Source organism: Ornithorhynchus anatinus, chromosome 5 (genome assembly GCF_004115215.2).
Source record: "Ornithorhynchus anatinus isolate Pmale09 chromosome 5, mOrnAna1.pri.v4, whole genome shotgun sequence".
Taxonomy (NCBI): Eukaryota; Metazoa; Chordata; class Mammalia; order Monotremata; family Ornithorhynchidae; genus Ornithorhynchus; species Ornithorhynchus anatinus.
This window is the reverse complement of record NC_041732.1, coordinates 109,817,252-109,842,261: the sequence shown is the minus strand read 5'-3', so window position 1 is coordinate 109,842,261 and position 25,010 is coordinate 109,817,252. Positions and strand designations below refer to the sequence as shown.

The window sequence follows — 25,010 nt, the reverse complement described above, 5'->3', positions numbered from 1 at the left end:
ACAGAGGGTCTGGCTGCCCAGTGTCAAAGCCAACAACTGAGATCGTATCAGAACTAGGATTGTGGGAAGAACACAGGGATTGTTCTCCTCGGGGAGGCTTGCTGCATTGAGGACAGAGGAAATGGAGAGGCCAGGTTTTAGTGAAGGGCTGGGCCGTTCAAACAGGAAGATTGCACCACGACAACATGACTAAGCAATGTTGTAAGAAATGAACCCGGAGGGAAGCTTCTTCTGACTGGAACCAGGTGAATCCCGTGACCACTGCAAAGCATTCAAAGGTGCAGCATCAGTTAGCTCAGGCTACATAGAATTCAGTTCTTCAGACACTGCAAATGTCTCAGAGCTGAGCTGCTTGGAATCTTACCCAAGAAAGGAAAGCCTACATGCAATAAGGAAGTCACTTTTCATTTGACAATAGAACTGCTACCTTAAAAGGGATTTTTTATTTGTTTGTTTTAAAGGATTCAGGATCTCAATCAATCCTATTTATTGAGTGCTTACTATGTAAACAAAGGAATGACTTGACAAATACTTTGGAAATTTGATATTCACTCCATAGCACTTATGTACCTACCTATAAATTATATATTATAAATTATTTATTTAAATTAATGCCTGTCTCACCCTCAAGATTGTAAGCTTGTTGTAGGCAAAGAACACATCTACCAACCCTCCCAAGCACTTAGTTCAGTGTTCTGCACACAGCAAGCACTCAGTAAATACCATTCATGATGAAATATCACAATTTTTATTCTTTTAGTCTATGAGCCAAAGCAATTAGTGCCGTGGTTTGCCCGTAGAAAACTCATCATGAATACCATTATTACTATTATTATAGTTATTATTACTTGTACTCCCACTAGATTGTAAACTCCTTAGAAGCAGGTATTGTACTCACCCAAGTGCTTAGTACAGTGCCCTAAATACATTCAATTCTCAATAAATGCCAGTGATTGATCCATTGTGGACTGACTGAAATCATTGGAAGTGACTGCAACAGTCCAGCCTACAAAGGAAATTGTCAGTAATATCAATTTATGGTGAATTCCTGACAGTGTGGATCTCGATCTCTATCTCTCTCTCCCGTTCTCTCTCTCTCTCTCTCTCCCTCCCTCTCCCTCCTTCCTTCCCTCCCTCCCGATACTGAAAGCTGGATGTCATCATGTACCCTGGAATCACTATCTCACACACAAGAAATCACCTTGATTACTGCATCAGCCTCCTTCCTTCTGTCTCTCTCCACTTCAGTCCATACTTCTCTCTGCTGTCTGGATCATTTTTCTACCAAACCATTCAATCTATATCTCCTCTCTCCTGAAGAACTTTCATTAGTTGCCCATCCACCTTCACAACAAACAGAAAATCCTCACCATCAGCTTTAAAAAAACTCAATCACCTTGCTCCCTCCTACCTCACCTCACTGCTCTCCTACCAAAACCCAGCCCACATACTTCAATCCTCAACCTACTCACTTTATCTTGATCTCCTCTATCTCACCATCTACCTCTGGCTTATGTCCTGCCTCTGGCCTGGAATGTCCTCCCTCTTCATAGCTGACAGACAATCAATCACTCTCTTCACCATCAGAACTTATTAAAAGCACATCTCCTCCAATAGGCCTTCCCTATGCCCTCATTTCTTCTTTTCCCATTCCCGTCTGCATCTGCTCTAATACTTGGATTTGCACCTTTATTTACCCCTCCCTCATTCCATCAGAACTTATTAAAAGCACATCTCCTCCAATAGGCCTTCCCTATGCCCTCATTTCTTCTTTTCCCATTCCCGTCTGCATCTGCTCTAATACTTGGATTTGCACCTTTATTTACCCCTCCCTCATTCCCACAGCATTGATGTACATATCCATCATTTAACTACTTATAATTACTGTCCGTTTGCCCTCTGGACTGGAAGATCACTGTGGGCAGGAAATAAGTCTACCAACTCTATTATACTGTACTCTCCCAAGTGCTTAATACAGTGCTCTGAATATAGCAAGTGCTCAAACAATATGACTGAGTTGTGAGCCAACTGTAAGTTTCTATCAATCAATCAATGATGCTATTGAATGCTTACTGTGTGCAGAGCACTGTACTAAGCACTTGGGAGAGTGCAATATAACAGTTGTCTAGATCAGTCTTTGCACTAACCACCCTGTGAGCTCTCTCTTCTCTTCCCCAGCTGACAATGGCTTAACAGCAACTGGAGTAAATGAAGCATGGATTAAACTGAACTCAGGAAATGGGGAAAAAAACATAGCAATCAGTCATAAAGCATTGCTGTGATGAAGTTCCCCTGGCAGTGTGAATAAAAGTCAAATTTAATAACAATGATCATGGTATCTGTTAAGCACTTATGATGTGCCAAGCACTGTTCTAAACACTGGGGTAGATACAAGGCCATCAGGTTGCCCCATGAGGGGCTCACAGCCTTTATCCCCATTTTACAGATGAAATAACTGAGGCACAGAGAAGTTAAGCGGCTTGCCCAAGGTCACACAGCAGACAAGCAGCAGAGTCAGAATTAGAACCCACACCCTCTGGCTGCCAAGCCCATGCTCTTTTGCTGCCCTGAGGCTAAACTCAGAGTGCTCTCTGAGAACATTCAACCGTGTTTTTTTTTATGGTATTTGTTAAGTGCTTACTATGTGTCAGGCACTGTACTAAGTACTGATCAGGTTGGACACAGTCCATGTCCCACATGGGGCTCACAATCTTAATCCCCATTTTACTCATTCATTCATTCAATAGTATTTATTGAGCACTTACTGTGTGCAGAGCACTCTACTAAGCACTTGGAATGTACAATTCGGCAACAGATAGAGACAATTCCTGCCCAATGACAGGCTCACAGTTTAATCGGGGGAGACAGACAGCAAAGCAAAACAGAACAAAACAAAACAAAAACAAGACAACATTGTCACGATAAATATTCATTCATTCATTCATTCAATAGTATTTATTGAGCGCTTACTATGTGCAGAGCACTGTACTAAGCGCTTGGGATGAACAAGTCGGCAACAGATAGAGACAGTCCCTGCCGTTTGACGGGCTTACAGTCTAATCGGGGGAGACGGACAGACAAGAACAATGGCACTAAACAGCGTCAAGGGGAAGAACATCTCGTAAAAACAATGGCAACTAAATAGACTCAAGGCGATGTACAATTCATTAACAAAATAAATAGGGTAACGAAAATATATACAGTTGAGCGGACGAGTACAGTGCTGTGGGGATGGGAAGGGAGAGGTGGAGGAGCAGAGGGAAAAGGGGAAAATGAGGCTTTAGCTGCGGAGAGGTAAAGGGGGGATGGCAGAGGGAGTAGAGGGGGAAGAGGAGCTCAGTCTGGGAACGCCTCTTGGAGGAGGTGATTTTTAAGTAAGGTTTTGAAGAGGGAAAGAGAATCAGTTTGGCGGAGGTGAGGAGGGAGGGCGTTCCAGGACCGCGGGAGGACGTGACCCAGGGGTCGACGGCGGGATAGGCGAGACCGAGGGACGGCGAGGAGGTGGGCGGCAGAGGAGCGGAGCGTGCGGGGTGGGCGGTAGAAAGAGAGAAGGGAGGAGAGGTAGGAGGGGGCAAGGTGATGGAGAGCCTTGAAGCCTAGGGGATGTACATCTCATCAACAGAATAAATAGGGTAATAAATAATATATACAAATGAGGACAGTGGTAAGGGAAGGAGAAAGGGGGAGGGGGAGGAGCAGAGGGTGGGGTGGGGAGGGGGAGCAGAGGGGAAGGGGGCTCAACTGAGGGGAGGTGAAGAGGGAAGGGAGAGGAGCAGAGGGTGGAGGGGAAGCAGAGGGAGAAGGGGGAGAGCTCAGTCTGGGAAGGCCTCTTGGTGGAGGTGAGCTCTCAAGCACTGTTTTAAGCGGTGGGGTAGCTACAGGTAATCAGGGTGTCCCATGTGGGGCTCACAGTCATAATCCCCATTTTACAGATGAGATAATCGAGACACAGAGAAGGTAAGTGACTTACTTCTCCAAGGTCACCCAGCAGACAAGTGGTGGAGCTGGGACTAGAACCTTCTGAGTCCCGAGCTCAAGTTCACTCCACTAGGCTACACTGTTTCTGACTTAGTCTGTGTTTCCCACTTTCACCTGAGCTCACTGGATTCTACCATCACTTGGAACATTAACAACTTTGGAATGGCAAGATCATCAAAACACCCTCATGACCTCAGTGCAATTTAGTTGACAGAGGAATAGGCCTCTTAAGTAGCACAAACTTCCTGGTATACTCTTTTGAATAGCGGACTGTGCTTACCATGGTTGAACCTGTTCAAGGACTAAATGTGGAGGCTATGTAGAGAAAAAGCATCAACTCCATTCTCCAGAAAGGAACAACTAAGACGCAAAGAACTAAACTGTCCCAGGCCCCCAAGACATCAGAAGCAGGGCCAAGAAGAGAGCTGAGTCCACCTGACTTCAAATTGGACCATTCCAACTCACAGCCCTACATGGATCTGAGTCCTCTGTTTGACTCCCTGATTTTGAGTCTCATTTTAATAACAGAAAACTTTGCATAGTTTTGCTTTTATGATTTAAGTGGCCTCTCAACTAGGACTTCACCTTCTGATGGACAAAAGTGAGTGGAGTCTTTTGAGCAGGACTCAAAAGACTCCATTAAGCAACACGGCCTGAAGGACAGGGCACGGACCTGGTAGTCAGAGGACCTGGGTTCTAATCTCAACTCTGCCAACTGCTTGCTGTGTAACCTTGGGCCAGTCACTTAACTTCTCTGTGCCTCAGTTACCTCATCTGTAAAACGGGTATTAAATCCTCCACCCTCCCACCAAGACTGTCCATGTGGCACAAGGATTGTCTCCAACCTGACGAACATGTATCTACTTCAGCTCATAGAATATGTTTGACACATAGTATGCACTTAACAAATACCATTTTATTCTGTTCCTAAAAGCAATTGTAATCAACAACCCACCAGAGAGGAAAATACAAGAAACATGGCTGAATGTACAGTAAAATTGTGTATACTGAACTGTCCTCCTTAGTGGAAAAAGATGCCAATGGTTAAGCCTACCTGAAGGTGCAAGTGATGCTGAATCCAATGAAATCTGACTCTGCAATGTTCCCTTGGCAAGTTGTTGTGTCTGCAGTGCTTGGTGCTATTTTTGATTTTGCCTCTTTGATTCCTGAGGTTTTCAAGGTTTTGGCTCTTTTCTGGATTGCAGTGACCCAAGCGGGTCTGCCCTGATACAGCTCTCAGCTTTTTGGGTGGAAACAGAACTCAGCAGCTCACCTCCTCCAGGATACCTTCCCAGACTAATCCCCCTTTTCCTCTGCTCCTCCTCCCCATCGCCCTGACTTGTTCCCTTTGCTCTATCCCTCTCTCTGCTCCACAGCACTTGTTTATGTATGTACATATTTATAATTCTATTTATTTTTATTAATGATGTGTTTATAGCTATAATTCTATTTATAATGATGCTACTGATGCCTTTTTACTTATCTTGATGTCTGTCTCCCCCTTTCTAGACTGTGAGTCCGTGTGGGCAGGGATTGTCTCTGTTGCTGAACTGTACTTCCCAAGTGCTTAGTACAGTGCTCTGCACACATTAAGCGCTCAATGAATAGGATTGAATGAATTAACTCAGCAATGATAAAAAAAAAACCTACCTGTGCTCCCTAAGCATCTCCAATCAATTAGCAGTATTTATTGAGTGCTTACTGTGTACAGAGCATTGTACTAAGCGCTTGGGAATGCAATACAATGGAGTTGGAAGACATGTTCCCTATTCACAAGGAGCTTACAGTCTAGATCCAATCCCTTGAGGAAGAGGTGACTCTCCCGAGGGGTGCCTGAGTTGGGGGTGAAGAACCCAGGGGGCCCCACCACTTCTGGAGCTGAGGTTCCCTTCATTTTAAGGCCTTTATCATCTGTGCTAATGGTGTGGCAGGTACAGGGGCTTCGTAAGTGGCTTTGTCTTTTTTTTGCTATGTGACAGTGAGGCAGGTAAAACCCAGAGCTTTGAGTGAAGATCCTGGAGTCCTGGAGAGAGGTTGGAGGGCATCAACCCTGGCAGCAGTGAAGCTAATAATAATGATGGTATTTGTTAAGCGCTTACTATGTGCCGAGCACTGTTCTAAGCGCTGGGGTAGATACAGGGTAATCAGGTTGTCCCACGTGAGGCTCACAGTTAATCCCCATTTTACAGATGAGGCAACTGAGGCACAGAGAAGTTAAGTGACTTGTCCACAGTCACACAGCTAACAAGTGGCAGAGCCTGGATTCAAACTCATGACCTCTGATTCCCAAGCCCGTGCTCTTTCCACTGAGCCACGCTGCTTCTCTACAAGGTGCCATTCTCTGCCTACTCACTGTCTCAATGGAAAGCCTAATCCATACTTCTCTCTGCTGCCCAGATCACTTTTCTAAATAAAAAAACACTCAGTCCATGTTTCCCCATTTCTCAAGAACCTCCAGTGTTTGCCCATCCACCCTCATATCACACAGAAACTTCTTACCATTGGCTTTATAGCACTCTGTCAACTTTCCCCCTCCTATCTCACCTCACTACTCTCCTACTACAACCCAGAACATTCGCGTCGCTCCTCGAACACCAACCTACTCACTGTACTCGATCTTGTCTATCTCCCGGGCGACCCCTCTCCCACATCCTCTCTCTGGCCTGGAAAGCCCTCCCCCTTCATATCTGATGGACGATAACTCGCCCCACCTTCAAAGCCTTATTAAAAGCACCTCTCCTCCGAGGCACCTTCCAAGATTAAGTCCTTATTTCCCCTACTTCCTCTCCCTACTCCTGCACTTGGATTTGAACGCTTTATCGATGATGATGGTGATGGTATTTACTATGTGCCAAGCACTGTTCTAAGTGCTGGGGTAGATACAAGGTAATCAGGTTGTCCCACTTGGGGCTCACAGTCTTAATCCCTATTTTACAGATGAGTTGACTTAGGCACAGAGAAGTTAAGAGGCTTGCCCAAGGTCACACAGCAGACAAGTGGCGGAGCCGGGACCCTCAGCCCCACATAATTTATGTACATATCTATAATTTATATTAATTTCTTTCTTCCCCTCTAGACTATAAGCTCATCATGGGCAGGGAACGTGTCTGCTTATCTCTTGTATCATACTCTCCCAAGCGCTTAGAACAGTGCTCTGCACATAGTAAGGGCTCAGTAAATACTATTGATTGATTAGATTGCTTCTGGTGGGCAGAGAACATGTCTACGAACTCTGTTACGTTGTTTTCTTCCAGGTGCTTGGTACAGTACTGTACATAGAGAAGCAGTGTCGCTCAGTGGAAAGAGCACGGGCTTGGGAGTCAGAGGTCATGGGTTCTAATCTTGGCTCCGCCACTTTGTAACTTTGGGCAAGTCACTTCACTTCTCTGTGCCTCAGTTACCTCATCTATAAAATGGGGATTAAAACTGTGAGCCCCACATGGCACAACCTGATCACCTTGTATCCCCCCCCAGCGCTTAGAACAGTGATTTGCACATAGTAAATGCTTAACAGATACCCCTATTATTATTATTATTATTATTATTATTCTCTGGGCCTTAGTTACCTCATCTGTAAAAAGGGGATTAAGACTGTGAGCTCCTGGTGGGACAACCTGATTACTTTGTATCCCCCCAGTGGGGAGGGGACTTTACTACAGCTCAGGTGCTCAGGTAAGCATCCCAGGGTCTTTGCCCCACAGACCTTCTCTGAGGAAGCCCTCATTTCCCCTACTCCCTCTCTCTTTTGTGTCACCTATGCACTTGGATCTGTACCCTTTAAGCACTTGATTGCCACCCCATACCAAGCCAACCTTGTTCACTTCAACTTTATCCTTTTCTGCCTTAACTCTGCTCTCTCCTCTGCCAGGCAAAACAATTTTTCTTCCCTCATTGACACCCTTGCCCATCACACCCACCAACTGTTCCGGACACTAACTCTCTCCTCAGGCCCCCTGTTCCTCCCCCTCCTCCATCCCTCACCCCTAATGATCTGGCCACCTACTTCATTATGAAAATTAACACCATCAGGTCTGAGCTCCCTAAAGTCCCCCCTCCCCCTTCTCCATCCTCCCCACTCTCAACCTTCTCCACTACTCTCCCATCCTTCTCAGCAGTATCCTCAAAAGGGATCTCCTCCCTCCTCGCAAGTGCCACCCCCTCCACCTGTGCTTGGGACCCCATTCCTGCTCATCTTATGAAAACTCTGGCCCCTTCCCTCCTCCCCTCCTTAACTTCCATTTTTAAGCACTCACTCTCTAATGGCTTCTTCCCCTCTGCTTCAAACATGCCATGTCTCCCCCATCCTAAAAAAACCCTCTCGACTCCACTTCCCCTTCCAGTTATCGTCCTATCTCCCTCCTACCCTTTCTTTCCAAACTCCTAGAATGAGTCATCTACACTCACTCAACTCCATCTCTCTCCTGGATCCCCTCCAATCTGGCTTCCGTCCCCTCCACTCCACTGAAACTGCCCTCTCAAAGGTCACCAATGACCTCCTTCTTGCCAAATCCAATGACTCCTACAGTATCCTAATCCTCTTTGACCTCTCAGTTGTTTTTGTCACTGTGCACCATCCCCTTCTCCTCAACACATTACCCAACCTTGGCTTCACGGACTCTGTCCTCTCCTGGTTCTCCTCTTATCTTTCTGGCCGTTCATTCTCAGTCTCCTTGGCGGGCTCCTGCTCCCCCTCCCATCTCCTATCTGTAGGGGTTCCTCAAGGATCGGTTTTTGGTCCCCTTCTGTTCTTCATCTATACTCACTCCCTCGGTGAACTCATTCGCTCCCCAGCTTCAACTATCATCTCTACACAGATGACACCCAAATCTCCATCTCCTCCCCTGTTTTCTCTCCCTCTCTCCAGGCTCGTATCTCCTCCTGCCTTCAGGACATCTCCACCTGGATGTCCGCCCGCCAGCCCCCTCAAACTTCCAATATTAGCCTCAGCTTCCCTTTCTCTCCTCCCCTCTCACTTTCTCCCGGAACCCCCTGTAGCTGCAGCGGTAGAAAGCAGTGTGGCTTAGTGGTAGGAGCACGGGCTTGGGAGTCAGAGGACGGGGGTTCTAATCCTGACTCTGCCACCTGTCTGCTGCGTGACCTTGGGCAAGTCACTCCACTTCTCTGTGCCTCAGTTACCTCATCTGCAAAACAGGAATTAAGACTGAGAGCCCCACATGATTACCTTGTAACTACCCCAGCACTGAGAACAGTTCTTGGCACCTAGTAAAGGCTTAACAAATACCATTATTAGTATTATTAGTAGCAGCAGTAGGAATAGCTGCAGCAGCAGCAGCAGCAGCAGCCCCAAACCCGAACGGGGACCAACAGGGCTCCCGTGGTTCACGCAAACCAAGAGGGCGGAAAAAACAAAGAAACAGTAAAGTGCCTGTTTATTGTTCTAATGTCCTCGCCCAAGCGCTCAGTCCAGTGCTCGGCGCACAGCAAGCGCTCAATAAATACGATTGAATGAATGAATAAAATCCGACTGGACACCAGAGCAGGGGAAACCTAGCAGGGGCCCGACGACAGAGAGCAGGGAAGTGCAGAGGTGGGGCGGGGCTGGAGGGGGAAATGGAAGCAATAGCCGCGTGGCTCAGTGGCAAGAGCACGGGCTTGGGAGTCAGAGGTTGTGGGTTCTAATTCATTCATTCAATAATATTTATTGAGCGCTTACTCTGTGCAGAGCACTCTACTAAGCGCTTGGAATGAACAATTCGGCAACAGATAGAGACCATTCCTGCCCAATGACGGGCTCACGGTCTTAACGGGAGAGACAGACAGCAAAGCAAAACAGAACAAAACAAAAACAAGACAACATCATCAAGATAAATAGAATCAAGGAGATACACATCTCATTAACAAAATAAATAGGGTAATAGATAATATATACAAATGAGGACAGTGCGCAGCGGAGGGGAAGGGGGAAGAGCAGAGGGCGGGGGGGGGAGCAGAGGGAAAGGGGGGACTCAGTGTGGGAAGGCCTCCTGGAGGAGGTGAGCTCTCAGTAGGGCTTTGAAGAGGGGAAGAGAGTTTGGCGGAGGTGAGGAAGGAGGGCATTCCAGGCCAGAGGTAGGACGTGGGCCACGGGTCGCCGGCGGGATAGGCGAGAACGGGGGACGGTGAGGAGGTGGGCGGCAGAGGAGCGGAGCCTACGGGTGGGCAGTAGAAGGAGAAAAGGGAGGTGAGGTAGGAGGGGGCAAGGGGATGGACAACTTTGAAGCCAAGAGTGAGGCGGTTTTGTTTCGTGAGAAGGTTGATAGGCAACCACTGGAGGTTTTTGAGGAGGGGACTGGCAGGCCCAGAGCCTTTCTGTAGGAAGGTGATCCGGGCAGCGGAATGAAGAATAAACTGGAGCGGGGAGACAGTAGGAAGGGAGATCAGAGAGGAGGCTGACACAATAATCCAGTCGGGCTCCACCACCTGTCAGCTGTGCGACTTTGGGCAAGTCACTTAACTTCTCGGTGCCTCAGTTACCTCTTCTGTAAAATGGGGGTGAAGACTGTGAGCCTCAAGTGGGAGAACCTGATTACCCTGTATCTACTCCAGTACTTAGAACAGTGTTCGGCACGTAGTAAGCGCTAGTTATTGTTATTAAGCGATAGTACTTATTGAGCGCAGAGCACTGTGCCCAGAGCTTGCTTGGAAAGATTACACAGGTGGGAACTGGACAAGGCTCCTGGCCCTCGAGCTCGCTATGGCCAAATAAAAAGGGAGAGGAGGAGACGCATGAGGAGAGATGAAGCCAAAAAAAGGAGAGGGAGGGAAGCAGCGTGGCTCAGTGGAAAGAGCCCGGGCTTGGGAGTCAGAGGTCATGGGTTCGACTGCCGGCTCTGCCACTTGTCAGCTGTGTGACTGTGGGCGAGTCACTTCACTTCTCTGGGCCTCAGTTCCCTCATCTGTAAAATGGGGATGAACTGGGAGCCCCACGTGGGACAACCCGATGACCCTGTATCTCCCCCAGCGCTTAGAACAGTGCTCTGCACATAGTAAGCGCTTAACAAATACCAATATTATTATGAAAACCGTGAGAGCGAATGGAAGACGAAAGCAAAGCCCCTCTGGGGCGGGGTTCCCCGGGCAGAATTAGAGGGTCGGCGCGGTTCAGAGGACACGGGCGAGGGGGGAGGTGGGGGAGCCGGGAACGGGGCAGGGAGCTCACCTCCTCCAGGAAGCCTTCCCAGACCGAGCCCCCCCTTTCCCTCTGCTCCTCCTCCCCACCCTCCGCTCCTTCCCCTGCCCTCAGCACTGTCCGCATTTGTATATATTATCCATTACCCTGTTTATTTTGTTAATGAGGTGTAGATTTCCATGATTCTATTTATCATCTCCATGATGTTGTCTGGTTTGTTTTGTTCTGTTTTGCTTTGCTGTCCCGTCTCCCCCGTTTAGACCGTGGGCCAGTCGTTGGGCAGGGATGGACTCTCTCTGCTGCCCAATCCTACATTTGAAGCGCTTAGTCCAGTGAGGTGCACGGACCAAGCGCTCGATAAATACTATTGAATGAATGCGTGAATGTGCGGGAGCGGGAGCGGGTGCGGGAGGAGGGGCGACGGAGGGAGGGAGGGAGGGAGGGAGGGAGGGAAGGAGGCGGGGGGCGGGGATCGGCTCAGGGCGCGGCTCGGGGGCGGGGCGGAGCCAATTGGAGGGCGGGGCCAGAGAAGGGGCGGGGCCGGGAAAGGGGCGGGGCCAGGGAGAGGGCGGAGCTAGCGAGGGCGCGGGGCCAATTGGAGGGCGGGGCGGGCGAGGGGCGGAGCTAGAGAAGGGGCGGGGCCATTGGAGGGCGGGGCTAACGAGGGGCGGAGCCGGCTAAAGGGCGGGGCCCGTGAGGGGCGTGGCTAGAGAGGGGGCGGGGCCAGCGAGGGGGAGCCAATTAGAGGGCGGGGCTAGGGAAGGGGCGGGGCCGGCGAGGGGGCGGAGGCCATTAGAGAGCGGGGTGAGCGAGGGGCGGAGCCGGCGAAGAGGCGAAACCAGTTAGAAGACGGAGCGAATGAGGGGGATGGAGCCGATCAGAGGGCGGGGCTAATGAAGGGTCGGAGCCCAGATAAAAGGCGGAGCCAATGGGAGGGCGGGGCTAGCGAGGGGGCGGAGCCCGCGGGGGCGGGGCCCCGGGTGTGCGTCGTCCCCGCCCAGCAGGTGAACGGTAATCGGGAAAGCGGCGGCGGCGGCGGCGGTGGCGGCAGGGCGGGGCTGGTCCGGTCCGCTGCGTCCGCGGAGCCAGACAGCCAGCCAGCCAGCCAGCCAGACAGCGAGTTGTCGGGGGCGGAATGAAGTTCTGTGTCTGAGACGCGCGGCCGCTAACATGGCGGAGGGGCCCGGGCCGCGGAACCCCCAGAGGCGGCGGCCGGAGCGGCCGGACCCGGAGCAGGACCAGGAGCAGGACCCGGAGCCGGACCGACTCTAACCGCCGGGACCGTCCGCGGGAGGCCGCCCCGCTCCGCCCCGCCCCGCCCCGCCCCGCCCCGCCCCGCCCCGCCCCGCCCCGCGCAGCGCTGCAGCGCCGCGGGGCCCCACCAAACCATGGCTCTCTGGATTCCCTCCAAAAAGCATAAATACGGGGTTGGTGAGTATCAGCCCCCCGCCCCGGCTCGCCTCCCCCGACGCCCATCGGCTCTCCTCCATGGCCTCCCACCCCGCCTTACCCGGGAAACTTTGCTCCGGGTCGCCTCCTCCTCCTCCTCCTCCTCCTCCTCCTGCTGCTGCCGCCGCCCCGCAGAAGGGCACCGAAAAGTGTTCCATCGGCCCTGCCGCCTTCCCGCCGCCTGGCCATCCGCTCCCGCGGGCAAGGCGGGAATCCTGGGGAGCCTGCCTTGGGACTCGTGGGGATAGAGATATATATACTATACACACGTGCATACACGCATTTATTCAGTAGTATTTCTCGAGCGCTTACTCGGTGCAGAGCACTGGACTAAGCGCTTGGAAGATACACTTCGGCAACAGATATGCATTCGTTCAGTAGTGTTTACTGAGCGCTTACTCTGTGCAGAGCACTGGACTAGGCGCTTGGAACGTCCAATTCGGCAACAGATAGAGACCGTCCCTGCCCGAGGACGGGCTCACAGGCCAATCACACACATACGCGTGTGTGTATACATGTGCGCACATATGTGTGTGTATATGGACACGCGTACACATATACATACGTGTATGTATGCACATATGTGTGTATATGTGTGCACGCATACATATATACGTGTGTGTGTGTATGGGGGGGGGGTCCTCCCGGGCAGGTGGGTCTAGCGCCACCGTGTGGAGGTGCGGATGCAGGCCGGGGGCCGCGGGGTCGGGAAACTGTAGGGTGGGGGTGGGGAAGGGGATTGGGGGGTCGGTCGGGGAGGAGGGGGGCGCTTCAGGCAGCTGCCGGGGCTGGGCGGGTCCTGCAGCTTTCACCACCGTTGCAATCCCCGGGCTCTGCGAGGGGGCGAGGCGTCGCCAGCCCTGGAGCCCCTGCCCCCCTGCCCCCCTGCCCTCCTGCCCTCCTGCCCCCCTGCCTCCCTGCCCCCCTGCCCCCCCCCGGGGAGTCCCCCCTCCTCGCCCAGCCGGGAGTTGGGGTATCCGGACTTAGAAGTCTTCCAGAGAAAGGGCCGCTGGCTGGACAAGTCGGCCGGGGAGGGAGAGATGCAGAACGGTGGGAGTCCGGCCCAGGCAGGCAGGCAAGGCCCAGCCGGACAGACAGCTGGGGGCATTGGAACTGGACACCCCGATCTTGGGTCGGGCGGAGAGGGTGCGCCCGGAGGCCCCGGGTTGGTGATGGTATTTGTTAAGCGCTTACTACGCGTAAAGCACCGTTCTAAGCGCTGGGGGGGATACCAGGTGGTCCCACGTGGGGCTCACAGACTTAGTCCCCATTTGACAGACAAGTGAAGTGACTTGCCCAAAGTGCCATGGCTGACAGGTGGCGGAGCCGGGATTAGAACCCGTGACCTCCGACTCCCAAGCCCGGGCTCTTGCCACTGAGCCCCGCCGCTTCTCCAGGGTTCAGTCCGGGATGCCGGGGGCGGCGGGAGATGCGCGCTTGGGTTGCCGTCCCTTGGAGGCCTGGGTGGAGACTATCCGCGCCTGGACTCTGGCGCTTAGAGCAGTGCCTGGCACATACTGAAGGCCTAACAACTGCCATGATGATTATTGCTGACCGCCGTTCCCCGGGGGAAGCTACGGCCCCCCCTTTCTCATTTCAGTGGGGTTTTGCGTGATGCTGTTTGAGTGTTCCCGGTGAGCAATCACTTGAGCAGCTAACGTTCAGGGTGACGCTGCTGTGTCTGAGAGGATGATCCCGTCTCTTTCTCTTAGCCCCACTCAGTGTTTGGGCTGTTTGAAATTGGCCGCCACCTCCTTTTCTCCCTGTTCCACCCTCACCCGGCAAACCAGAGGACCTGCCCCCTAGTCTTGCCTAATCCAAAGTGGGAGGTTGGCTCCGTCAAAGCCGTCGTTCCCAAATATTTGTGTCGGCGGTCCCTTCTCGTTACTCACTAATCCATCAGTGGTATTTATTGAGCACTTACTATGTGCGGAGGACCATATCAAGATCTTGGGAGAGTACACTACAATAATAATGTTGGTATTTGTTAAGCGCTTACTATGTGCAGAGCACTGTTCTAAGCGCTGGGGTAGACCCAGGGGAATCAGGTTGTCCCACGTGGGGATCACAGTCTTAATCCCCATTTTTTACAGATGAGGGCACTGAGGCACAGAGAAGTTAAGTGACTTGCCCACAGTCACACAGCTGACAAGTGGCAGAGCTGGGATCAGAGTTGGGAGACACATTCCCTGCCCACAAGTTTAAGGTCTAGAGGGAAAATCGCCCCTCCTGCCTTCCGGGGTTCCTTTTCTTAGTTTAAAGTCCAGGTTCTTTTTTTCCCCCCAATCCTGGCCCCAGAGATGGTGTTCCTTTCCCATTCCAATGCTCCCAGGCTCTCATGTCGGCTCTCTGTCCCTTGAAAATAAGTCCTTCAGGCTGTCACCCACCCACACACGTTGCACTCGAGGAACTGGACTAGCCGGGAGGAGAGAGTGGAGGGGTCCTGTGCTCACCCCTGGCGTTGTATTCAGTTCCTCTCAGTAAGCTTCCAAATTTGTAGGTTTTGGAGTTTTTTGTTGAAATATTATTTGTTGATGGCTTCCTAAGTGCCAAGTAAAACGCTAGGGGGATGCAAGATAATCAGTCTGGACACAGTACTTGTCCCACGTGGGGCTCACAGACTAAATAGTAGGGAGTAGGATTTACTTCTACTTGTTAAGAAGCAGCGTGGCTTAGGGGAAAGAGCCCCGTCTTGGGAGTCAGAGGTCGCGGGTTCTAATCCCGGCTCCACCACTTAGCTGCGCGACTTTGGGCGAATCACTTAACCTCTCTGTGCCTCAGCTACCTCATCTGTAAAATGGGGATTAAGAGTGTGAGCCCCACGTGGGACAGACAACCTGATTACCTTGTATCTACTCCAGTGCTTAGAACAGTGCTTGGCACATAAATGCTTAACGAATACCATCATCATCGTCATTTAATCTTCAGATTACAGATGAGGAAACTGAGGCATAGAGAAGTTAAGTGACTTCTCCTAGGTCACACAGCAGATCAATCAATGGTATTTACTGAGTGTTTATTATATGCAGAGCACTGTACTAAGTGCTTGGGAGAGTACAATTAACAGAATTAGCAGAAATGTTCCCCGGCCCAAAATGAGCTCCCAGTCTAGAGGGGAAGACGAATGTTAATATGAGTAAGTAATTTATAATATATAATTTAAGGATATGTACACAAGACCTGTGGGTCTGGGGGTGAGGCGATAATCAGGTGTCCAAAGATGAGAGGCAGAGCCAAGATTAGGACCCAGGCACTCAGACTCCCAGGTCCATGCTCTTTCCATTAGACCATGTGGCTTCCCTGTTTCCCTACCAGTTATTTAGGTCGTGGTTTTTCACCATTCTTGTTAAAGCCAGCTTTTCTCAACTTGGGACAACTTCCCTTCCGAAATGCTAGTTTGCTGCTCTGCACACAGTAGAGCACTCAGTAAATGTCACTGATTGCTTTTTTGTTCTCCTTCTCCCTCAACAAAAGTTTCTGGCTGTGATGATGATGGTGGTGGTATTTGTTAAGCGCTTACTATGTGCAAAGCACTGTTCTAAGCGCTGGGGGGATAAAGGTAATCAGGTTGTCCCACATGGGGCTCACGGTCTTCACCCCCATTTTCCAGATGAAGGAACTGAGGCTCAGAGAAGTTAAGTGACTTGCCCAAAGTCACACAGCTGGCAAGCGGCAGAGCCGAGATTGAAACCCATGACCTCTGACTCCCAAGCCCGAGCTCTTTCCACTGAGCCACGTTGCTTCTGTGGCGACCCCAGGAGTGTTTCTGGTTTAGGTTATTGGAAATCCATTGACTGGATCTCACTAAATGGCACACTTTTGGTAATTAACCTCATTCGCAACTGCATTGACTGAGCGGCCCCAGTAGGCAGGGTTTGGTCCAGAATGCTTGGTAAAGTACAGAGTAAATAATGTCAAAGTAAATGATGTGTTCCCTGCCCTCGAGGAGTTGATGGTCGGTCCTCTTGATGTAAGTGGACTCTCCCTTACCCCTCCCTGGGCCACCATGATAATCATTTAACCGGTGGCCCGTCTCCAGAGGGGACTTCGACCAAGGAGCCAGGATGTGGTGGTTGTGGTGTATATGGGAATGACACAGACATTTCCTTGCTTTGAACCAGATGGAGGAAGAGTGAATTCTTTTATGATATTATAGTAGCCTGTCCCCATTAGCGTGTCAGCACTCTCAGGCCCCATACCCAGAGGACATTTTTGCTTTCTGCCCTAAACATGGGGTACTCGGAACTTGGGAATGCCGTGAGGACTCATCCACCTGGTCTGCGGGCCAAACCTGGAGATAGTTTTGAAAGAAAATGCCATCTCCTCTCAGGGGCTCTTCATAATAATGATAATAATGATGGCATTTGTTAAGCGCTTACGTTGTGCCAAGCCCCGTTCTAAGTGTTGGTTGAGGGGCATCATGGCCTGCAGGAAAGAGCCTGGGATGTGGAGTTAGGATACCCTGCTTGCGGAGTCGGGAGTCAGGGTACCCAGCGTGTGATCCTAGCTCTTCCCCCACCGGTCTGTAAAATAGGTCTAAGATCCCAGCTCTCCAAGATCTTAAGGTTGGGAACCCTGAATGGGACAGGGACTGCGACCGATCTGATTATTTGTCCTTGGCACGTAGTAAGTGCTTAGTATTTGGCACATGGAAAGCACACTATATTTGATACTATCTCTTTTATGGAACATCTGAAAAGTTGGGTTGAAAGAAAGCTTTTTTTGCAGGAATACTATTTCTTGGTGTATTACACATAGGGTGTTGGACCTACTACTTGTCCATACCGGGAAAAGGAATTTGGTGTATAAGAATGTATTTCAAGGCAGAGTTCATTTACCTGGATATAGGGTTGTCTTTTGGTTCGAAGACAACTGCCGACGTTGTGATTTGTCCAAGGGTGTGTGTGTCAAGCTGACTGTTTCTTGCATTCTCTGTGTCTCTGAAAATGCAGTTGAGCATCGTGTGTGTGTCAAGGTGACTGTTTCTTGCATTCTCTGTGTCTGTGAAAATGCAGTTGAGCATCTCTTCTGCCCCCTTGCATTTTGGGGAGGAACGCTTAGTCATTAGCGATTAAGAGGGGAAAGGTATGTCCCACTGCCAATAAGACATTCACTTAAGTTTTTTTTGCAGTAATGGTAATGGTTTGTACTGAATCATTTCCCCCATTCTCATTCTTCTCCACTGTGCCCAGCGGCCCTTGTTGGTAGAGAGTGGAAGAGGAAACGGGTACAGTCTGTAGCGTCAGAGTAGAATATTTCCCCTTGTGGACAGGGTTCACCTCTACCAACTCTGTTAAACTGTACTTTCCCAAGTACTCTCCCAAGCTTTCAGTTCAGGGATCTCTACACAGTAAGTGTTCAAATAGCACTGATTGACTGATTGACTGATCCAGAGACCTGAACAGCAGCAAGCACCTCTGTGGCCTCTGCCATTTGGTAACCATCCTCTTCATCCAAAACTGCTACCATTGTGATTCAAGCATCTGTCTCTCCCAAGCGCTTAGTACAGTGCTCTACCCATAGTAAGCGCACAACAAATACCATTGATTGACTCAGCTACTGCATAGCCACCTGGCTGACCTCCTTGCCCCTATAAAGATCTTTTAGAAAAATGATTCAAGCAGCAGAATGAAGAAGTGTGGATTGGAGGTGGGGAGAGGCTGGAGACAGGGAGGTCAGCAAGGATGCTGATGCGGTAGCTGGCACAGCTATGATAAGTGCTTGGATCACTATGTTAGCAGTTTAAATGGAGAGGAATGGACCAAATCTAATGTTGATCCTCACCATCTTGTCCGATCGCAGTGTGTGGGTGAATCTGTCTCTCTCCTCACACATATATATATATATAAAACATATATATATATATATATATATGAGCAGGGAGTGGGGAAGCAGCGTGGCTCAGTGGAAAAGACCCTGGGCTTCGGAGTCAGAGGTCATGAGTTCGACTCCCGGCTCTGCCACTTGTCAGCTGTGTGACTGTGGGCAAGTCACTTAACTTCTCTGTGCCTCAGTTCCCTCATCTGTAAAATGGGGATTAACTATGAGCCTCACGTGGGACAACCTGATTACCCTGTATCTCCCCCAGCGCTTAGAACAGTGCTCGGCACATAGTAAGCGCTTAACAAATACCAACATTATTAATTCTGTAATATACTCTTCCAAGTGTTTAAAACAGTGTTCTGCACACAATAAAGCTCAATAAATAGGATTGATTGACAAGAGCTGTATAGTCTAGAGGAAATAGCATGAGCCTGAGAGTCAGAGGACCTGGGTTTTAATCCCGGTTCTGCCACTTGCCTCTGGGTGACTGTGGATAAGTTGCTTAACTTCTTTGTGCCTCAGTTTCTTCATCTGCAAAATGAGGATTCAATTCCTGTTCTCCCTTCTACTTAGACTGTGACCCCTGCTGGGACAGGGACTGTGTCTGATCTGATTAACTGGTATCTACCCAGTGCTTAGAACAGTGCTTGTTAAGGGCTTATCAAATACCATTATTATAATTATATATGTACACATGCACACACATATATCTGCCAGTTGCTTTATTCCATGACCTCAGAGAGATAGGAACAAATCCTGGTGTCATTCATCCCTGTTTCAAAGTTAAAGTGGAACCATCATGATGGAAAGTTGATATGACCCACCACAGAATCACCATTTCAGTGGAATGTTCTCCCTTTTACATTAAGGCCCCATTCACCAGCATGAGCTCTTTAGAAATGGAATACATTTCTCTGTCTCTTCCTATTCTGGAAAATCAGCTTCTTCTGTAGTCTTTGTCATATTAAATGGTTCTATTGATCAATTAAATTTATTGAGTGCTTACTGTGTGCGGAGCACTGTACTAAGCACTTGGGTGAGTACAAGACAACTCTATTCCCTGCCAACAGGAGCTTACAGTCTATTATGGGAGACAGTCATATAAATAAATTACGGATATGTACAGAAGTGCTGTGGGACTGAGGGTGGGATGAATAGCAGGTGCCACAAGGGTAAAGATCTAAGTTCATAGGTGTCAGAGAAGAGAGAGGGACCAGGGAAAGAGGGCTTAATTGGGTAGGGTCTTTTGGAGGAGATGATAATAATAATAATTTATGGTATTTGTTAACTGCTTACTATTTGCAAGGCATTGAACTAAGCGTTGGGTTGGATACAAGCAAATTGGGTTGGACCTAGTCCTTATCCCACATGGGGCTCAGAGTCTCAATTCCCATTTTACAGATAACTGAGGCACAGAGAAGTGAAGTGACTTGCCCAAGGTCACAGCAGACAGGTGGCAGCGGTGGAATTAGAACCCATGACCTTCTGACTCCCAGACCCATACTCTATCCGCTACGCCATGAGATGTGATTTTAATGGGCTCTGAAGGTGGGAAGAGTTGTGGTCTGCCATATATGGAGAGGGAGGTTCAGGTAAGGATGAGTTGTTCTGTGAAATGAGAGACATTAGCCGTTTTGTCCAAAATCAATGAGAATAAACACTGCACCAGTTGTTGCTCAGAAAGATGGGGACTTTGATTTCAAGACTGTACTCATGGTCCATGAAGCCAAACAGACTACTCCATCTCTGTTTCTATGTCTTGGAACTACTGACTTAGCGTTGAAATTGACCTGGAGAGGCTGAAGTGCAGCCTGCCTCGGGTTGCTTAGCCCCTGTCTCTTTCTCTAAGATGAAACCACTGACCCCCATTTGCAGGGGTGTGAACCAAGCCTGGGCTGTCTGTGGTGTCGGTCGGATCAGCGAGCTCCCCTACCTGCTCTGGTGTCTCAGTCCAATTAATCAGTCGGTCAGTGCCCCCCTTACGTTTCTGTGGCTTGGGAGTCTCCTTGGCATGTGGTTGCATCAGAAGATGAGGGGTGGAAATCCTCTGCATGACTTCATTTTAAAAGTGTTAATCTTCTAGAGCCATCATGTTTCTGTGTGGAATACAGAGGGTACTGACGGCTGCAGCATGGGAAGGGGAAAAAAAATCCTCTTGGGAGCAATTCACCTGCCTCTACTGCCTGCTTAACCTTTCATATGTTTGTTTTTTATGATGTTTGTTAAGCGTTATCTATGTGTTAAGCATTGTTTTAAGGGCTGGGGTAGATACAAGTTTTATCATCGTCTCCGTCCCACAGTGGGTTCATAGTCTAAACTGGAGGGAGGAGGATTTAATCCCCATTTTACAGAGGAGGAAACTGAGGCACAGAGAATTTAAGTGACTTGCCCAAGTTCACACAGCAAGCAATTGGCAGAGCCAGGATTGGAACCTAGTGACCTCGTTGTGGGCAGGGAATTGTATTGTACTCTTCCAAGTGCTCAGTACAATGTTTTCCATACAGTATATGCTCAATAAATGTGATTTGAGTCCTCTGACTCCCAGGCCCATGTTCTTTCCAGGAGGTCAAGCTGCTTCTCATCCGTCACCTGGATCAGCCTTCTTCTGTCCCATCTCCCCTCTCCTCCCCTCCCTAACCTCAGGGCCCCCTGCATGCCCCCTGCCCTTCCCAGATGGTGTGATTTCACAGCTGTATGCGATCTGTCCAGCTGGACTATGTCTTTTAGAACCAGACACTTAAACTGGTGGCCCCCAACCCGTCAGCACCCATGAAGGAGTAAATTCACCATCAAGTGACTTTTGCTGTGGGGATAAAGTAAATAAGGACTCTTGATTAGTGTCTCTAAAAGTCACCACATTTGCTTCTAATTTCACCCTTTCATGGAACCCCTAAAATGCCTCTTGGTTTAAGAGGAATAATCCCTACTCTATTAAAGCATAGGGGAAGTAGTGTGATTGTCCAAACGTTCCCGCCTGCTGCCTCCTGCAGGCCAAGCCTCTCTCTAGCTTGGCAGAAAGGCAGTGAAGAGATTGCGACCCAAGGGTACCAATCCTGGGCTGGCCTTCACCAGTTCTCCTGCCTCCCCTCCCCAAGCTTTTGCTGGCTGACTCTCCGGCCTTCCCTCCCTCACTGCCAGTGACCCTTTTTTTTAATGGTATTTGTTAAAGTGCTTACTGTGTGCCAGTCACTGGGGTAGATACGAGGTTTTGAAGTTGGTTTCAGTCCTTGTCCCACATGGGACTCATAGTCTTAATACCCATTTTACGGAGGAGGTAACTGGGACAATGAGAAGCTAAGTGATTTATCCGAGGTCACAGAGCAAACCAGTGTTGGAGCCTGGATTAGGCCTGAACCTAGTTCCTCTGACTCCCAGTCCCCGGTCTTTCCACCAGACCACTCTGCTTCTGGTTTTTGTCAGTCTGTCAGTTGTATTTATTGATTGCTTACTGTTTGCAGAGCACTGTACCAAGTGCTTGGGAGAGTACAATATAACAATAAACAGACCCATTCTCTGCCCACAATGAGCTTACAGTCTAGATTGGGAAACTCCTAAATGTTTGATGGGTGATGGAGCCCTTAAACTGGTTTTCATGATCCCACCCACCAGAAAATAGATGTGACCACCAAGAGCAATACCATGAACAGAATTGAAATTCTGATTACCAAGAGCTGAACCTAGATGTTGGATTGCCCTCCCCAGAGAGAGTTCAAAATACACAAAGTTTCACTAAATGATCAGTTGGGCAAGGGATTTGTTTTGTTAGATGGGGAGCTGGTGGATGGGAAGTTACTGGAAATTAGGTTGGGATAAAGAAACCTCCCCCCACCCCCATTTTTCTCCCAATCAATCAAATGTATTTACTGTGGTTTTCAATGGTTTACTCCGTGCAGGTCACTGTATTAAATAATTGGGAGAGTATGATACAACATAGTTGGTGTGGATGATCCTGCTCCCAAGGAACTTACATACTACAGGGGGAGACAGACAGACGCAGTGAGGCCTGTTAGAGTCAGAGGCCGTGGGCTCTTATCACAGCTCCACTGCTTGCCTGCTAGGTGACCTTGGGCAAGTCAATTAACTTTCCTCTGCCTCGATTGTTTCATCTGTGAAATAATGTTGGTATTTGTTAAGCGCTTACTATGTGCCGAGCACTGTTCTAAGCACTGGGGTAGACACAGGGGAATCAGGTTGTCCCACGTGGGGATCACAGTCTTAATCCCTATTTTACAGATGAGGTAACTGAGGCACCGAGAAGTTAAGTGACTTGCCCAAAGTCACACAGCTGACAAGTGGCCGAGCCAGGATTTGAACCCATGACCTCTGACTCCAAAGCCTGTGCTCTTTCCACTGAGCCACGCTGCTTCTCTGGGAATTGAAATGGGAATTCAATACCTGTTCTTCCTCTCCCTTAGACTGTGAGCCCCATGAGAGACAGGGACTGTGTTCGATCTGATTACTCTGTATCTACCCCATCATTCACTGTGGTGCTTGGCATATAGTAAGTACTGAAACAATTATAAGCATCTGATTGAGCGGGTTAGCACTGCCACGGATGGGGAGAGATCTCCAATCAGGGATCAGTCCATCTGGTGGTAGGATAAGTGGGTGCCTATCCACTGGACCAAACAGCTCTGCCGGTAATGATAGGATTAGGCATTGGCTCCTCCATCCGCAGCACTGTCCCTCCGGGGCACTAAATTCTTATTTGTTCTAACATTATTTCTTTGGTCTCAAAAAAACCCGATGTCCGATTGAATGCAGATAAAGATGGCCTGATTCTCTGAGCTGGTGCAGGAGTGGCAAATCTAACTGGCTGTAGGGGAGGTGATTGGCTTCAGCCCTCCCTACATGGGGTGATTGACTACCCCCTCCCTGCAGAAGTGTCTTCAGCTTCAGCAGGTGCATAGGAATCTTAGCGTGTTGCCAACATGCTTGTGTTGGGCCCTAGGTGGATGGATGCATTTTCTAATGTCAAGCAGGTCTTGAGGTTCCGGTTATAAGATTTGTGGCAACACATGTTGAAGAGGAGGCCAGAAAGGGATGAGGAGGGAGAGGAGCGTGCCTGTGTCGGTTTGTTCCATGCAAAGTGTAGGCTGGGTCCGTTGGCACTTTGTTGGGCAGGGCTGGAGCTATTGTCTGCGCTTCTGGCATCTGGTTTCCTCAGAGAAGGCCACAGAAGTGGGCTTTGTCCTCCGCACAGTCCTGGGCAAGTCCTGCAATTGGGATCCTGTTTTTCCAACGGTTGGCTCTGCATTCCGCCTCTGTTGCCAGCTTGGACTGCCTTTCTCTGGCGCTTTCAATCAATCAGTCATTTTTATTGAGCACTTACTGTGTGCAGAGCACTGTACTAATTGCTTGGGAGAGAACAGCACAACAATATAACAGACACATTGCCTGTCCACAACATGCTTAGAGTCTTACAATCCTCCGTGATGGCCTGTGAAGCTGAATAAAGCAATAGCTCTAGCAACTCCCAAGTCAGAGGCCACCTATCTAGAGTTGGGGAGATGGTTCGGAATCAGCCAATTTTGGGTGCCCTTGGAGTGAGGATAGGCTAGGTGGAAATTAGTCTTAAAATTGCCTGCCGTCCTTCCTCCTTATTCACTCCCTTTCATTTCTCCTCCCTTCTCCTCATGGTTCCCAAAAGGCATCCATTTGATGGTTAGTTCATCCAGAGCAGATTCTGGGTCTGCCCTGGATGACAGCAGTGGTTGGACTCTCCCAGGTGCCCAGTGCTGTGCTGGGCTCAGGAAATGCTGCTGCTGACTGAGCGAGTGAGGCACCTACCCCTTTTCTTTCCCCTTTGCTGCCATCGATTGGAAAATTCCCCTCATCCTCCTAGAGGGTCTTTTTGGTGGGGGAGGAAGGGGCGGGAGTGGTGGAGGGAAGGCTGCACAGCACATAAAATTGGGTTCAGCAACTTCCCTTTAGGCATCCTTCACCACAGCCCCCTGGCCCCCTCACCAACACCACAGCCCTGGCATAAACCAATCAATCAGTGGTATTTATTGAGGGCGTATTGTAAGCAGAGCACTGTACTAAGAGCTTGGGAGAATACAACAGAACTGGTAGACTCTTCTAGACTGTAAACCCGGTGTGGGCAGGGATTGTCTCTATTGCTGAATTGTATTTTCCAAGCGTTTAGTTCAGTGCTGTGCACACAGCAAACGCTTAATAAATACGACTGAATGAATGGTAGACACAGTCCCTGCCCATAGGGAGCTTCCAGGATAGAGGGGGAGACGGATATTCAAATAAATTATTAGTATGTAAATAAGTACCATGGGGGTGGGGTAAATAAAGGGTGCAAATCCAAGTGCAAGGGTGATGCAGCAGAGAGAAGGAGTAGGGGAAATGAGAGCTTTGTCCAGGAAGGCCTCTTGGAGGAGATGTGATTTTGTTAAGGCTTTGAAGGTGGGGAAAGTGGTGGTCTTTTGGATATGAAGGAGAAGGGAGTTCCAGGCCAGAGGCAGAACGTGGATGAGGGGTCAGCAGCAAGGTAGAAGAGATCGAGGTACAGTGAGTAGATTGGCATTAGAGTAGCGAAGACTTTGGGTTGCAGCAGGAAATCAGAGAGCTAAGGTGGGGGGGGCAAGGTGAGTGAGTGCTTTAAATTCTTTCATTCATT

At 49.5% G+C, this 25,010-nt stretch overlaps 1 protein-coding gene across 2 annotated transcripts in view; it reads left to right on the top strand.

Moving 5' to 3' along the window:
• The first annotated feature begins 12,445 nt into the window (after positions 1–12,445).
• The window catches only part of DOCK5 (dedicator of cytokinesis 5), a 216,750-nt gene continuing 204,185 nt past the window's right edge, over positions 12,446–25,010 (top strand). For both annotated transcript variants that reach the window (XM_029065133.2, XM_029065132.2), the window contains exon 1: positions 12,446–12,538. In XM_029065133.2, coding sequence (XP_028920966.1) covers positions 12,496–12,538 — 43 coding nt within the window. In that variant the 5' untranslated portion in view covers positions 12,446–12,495. The remainder of the gene's footprint in view (positions 12,539–25,010) is intronic.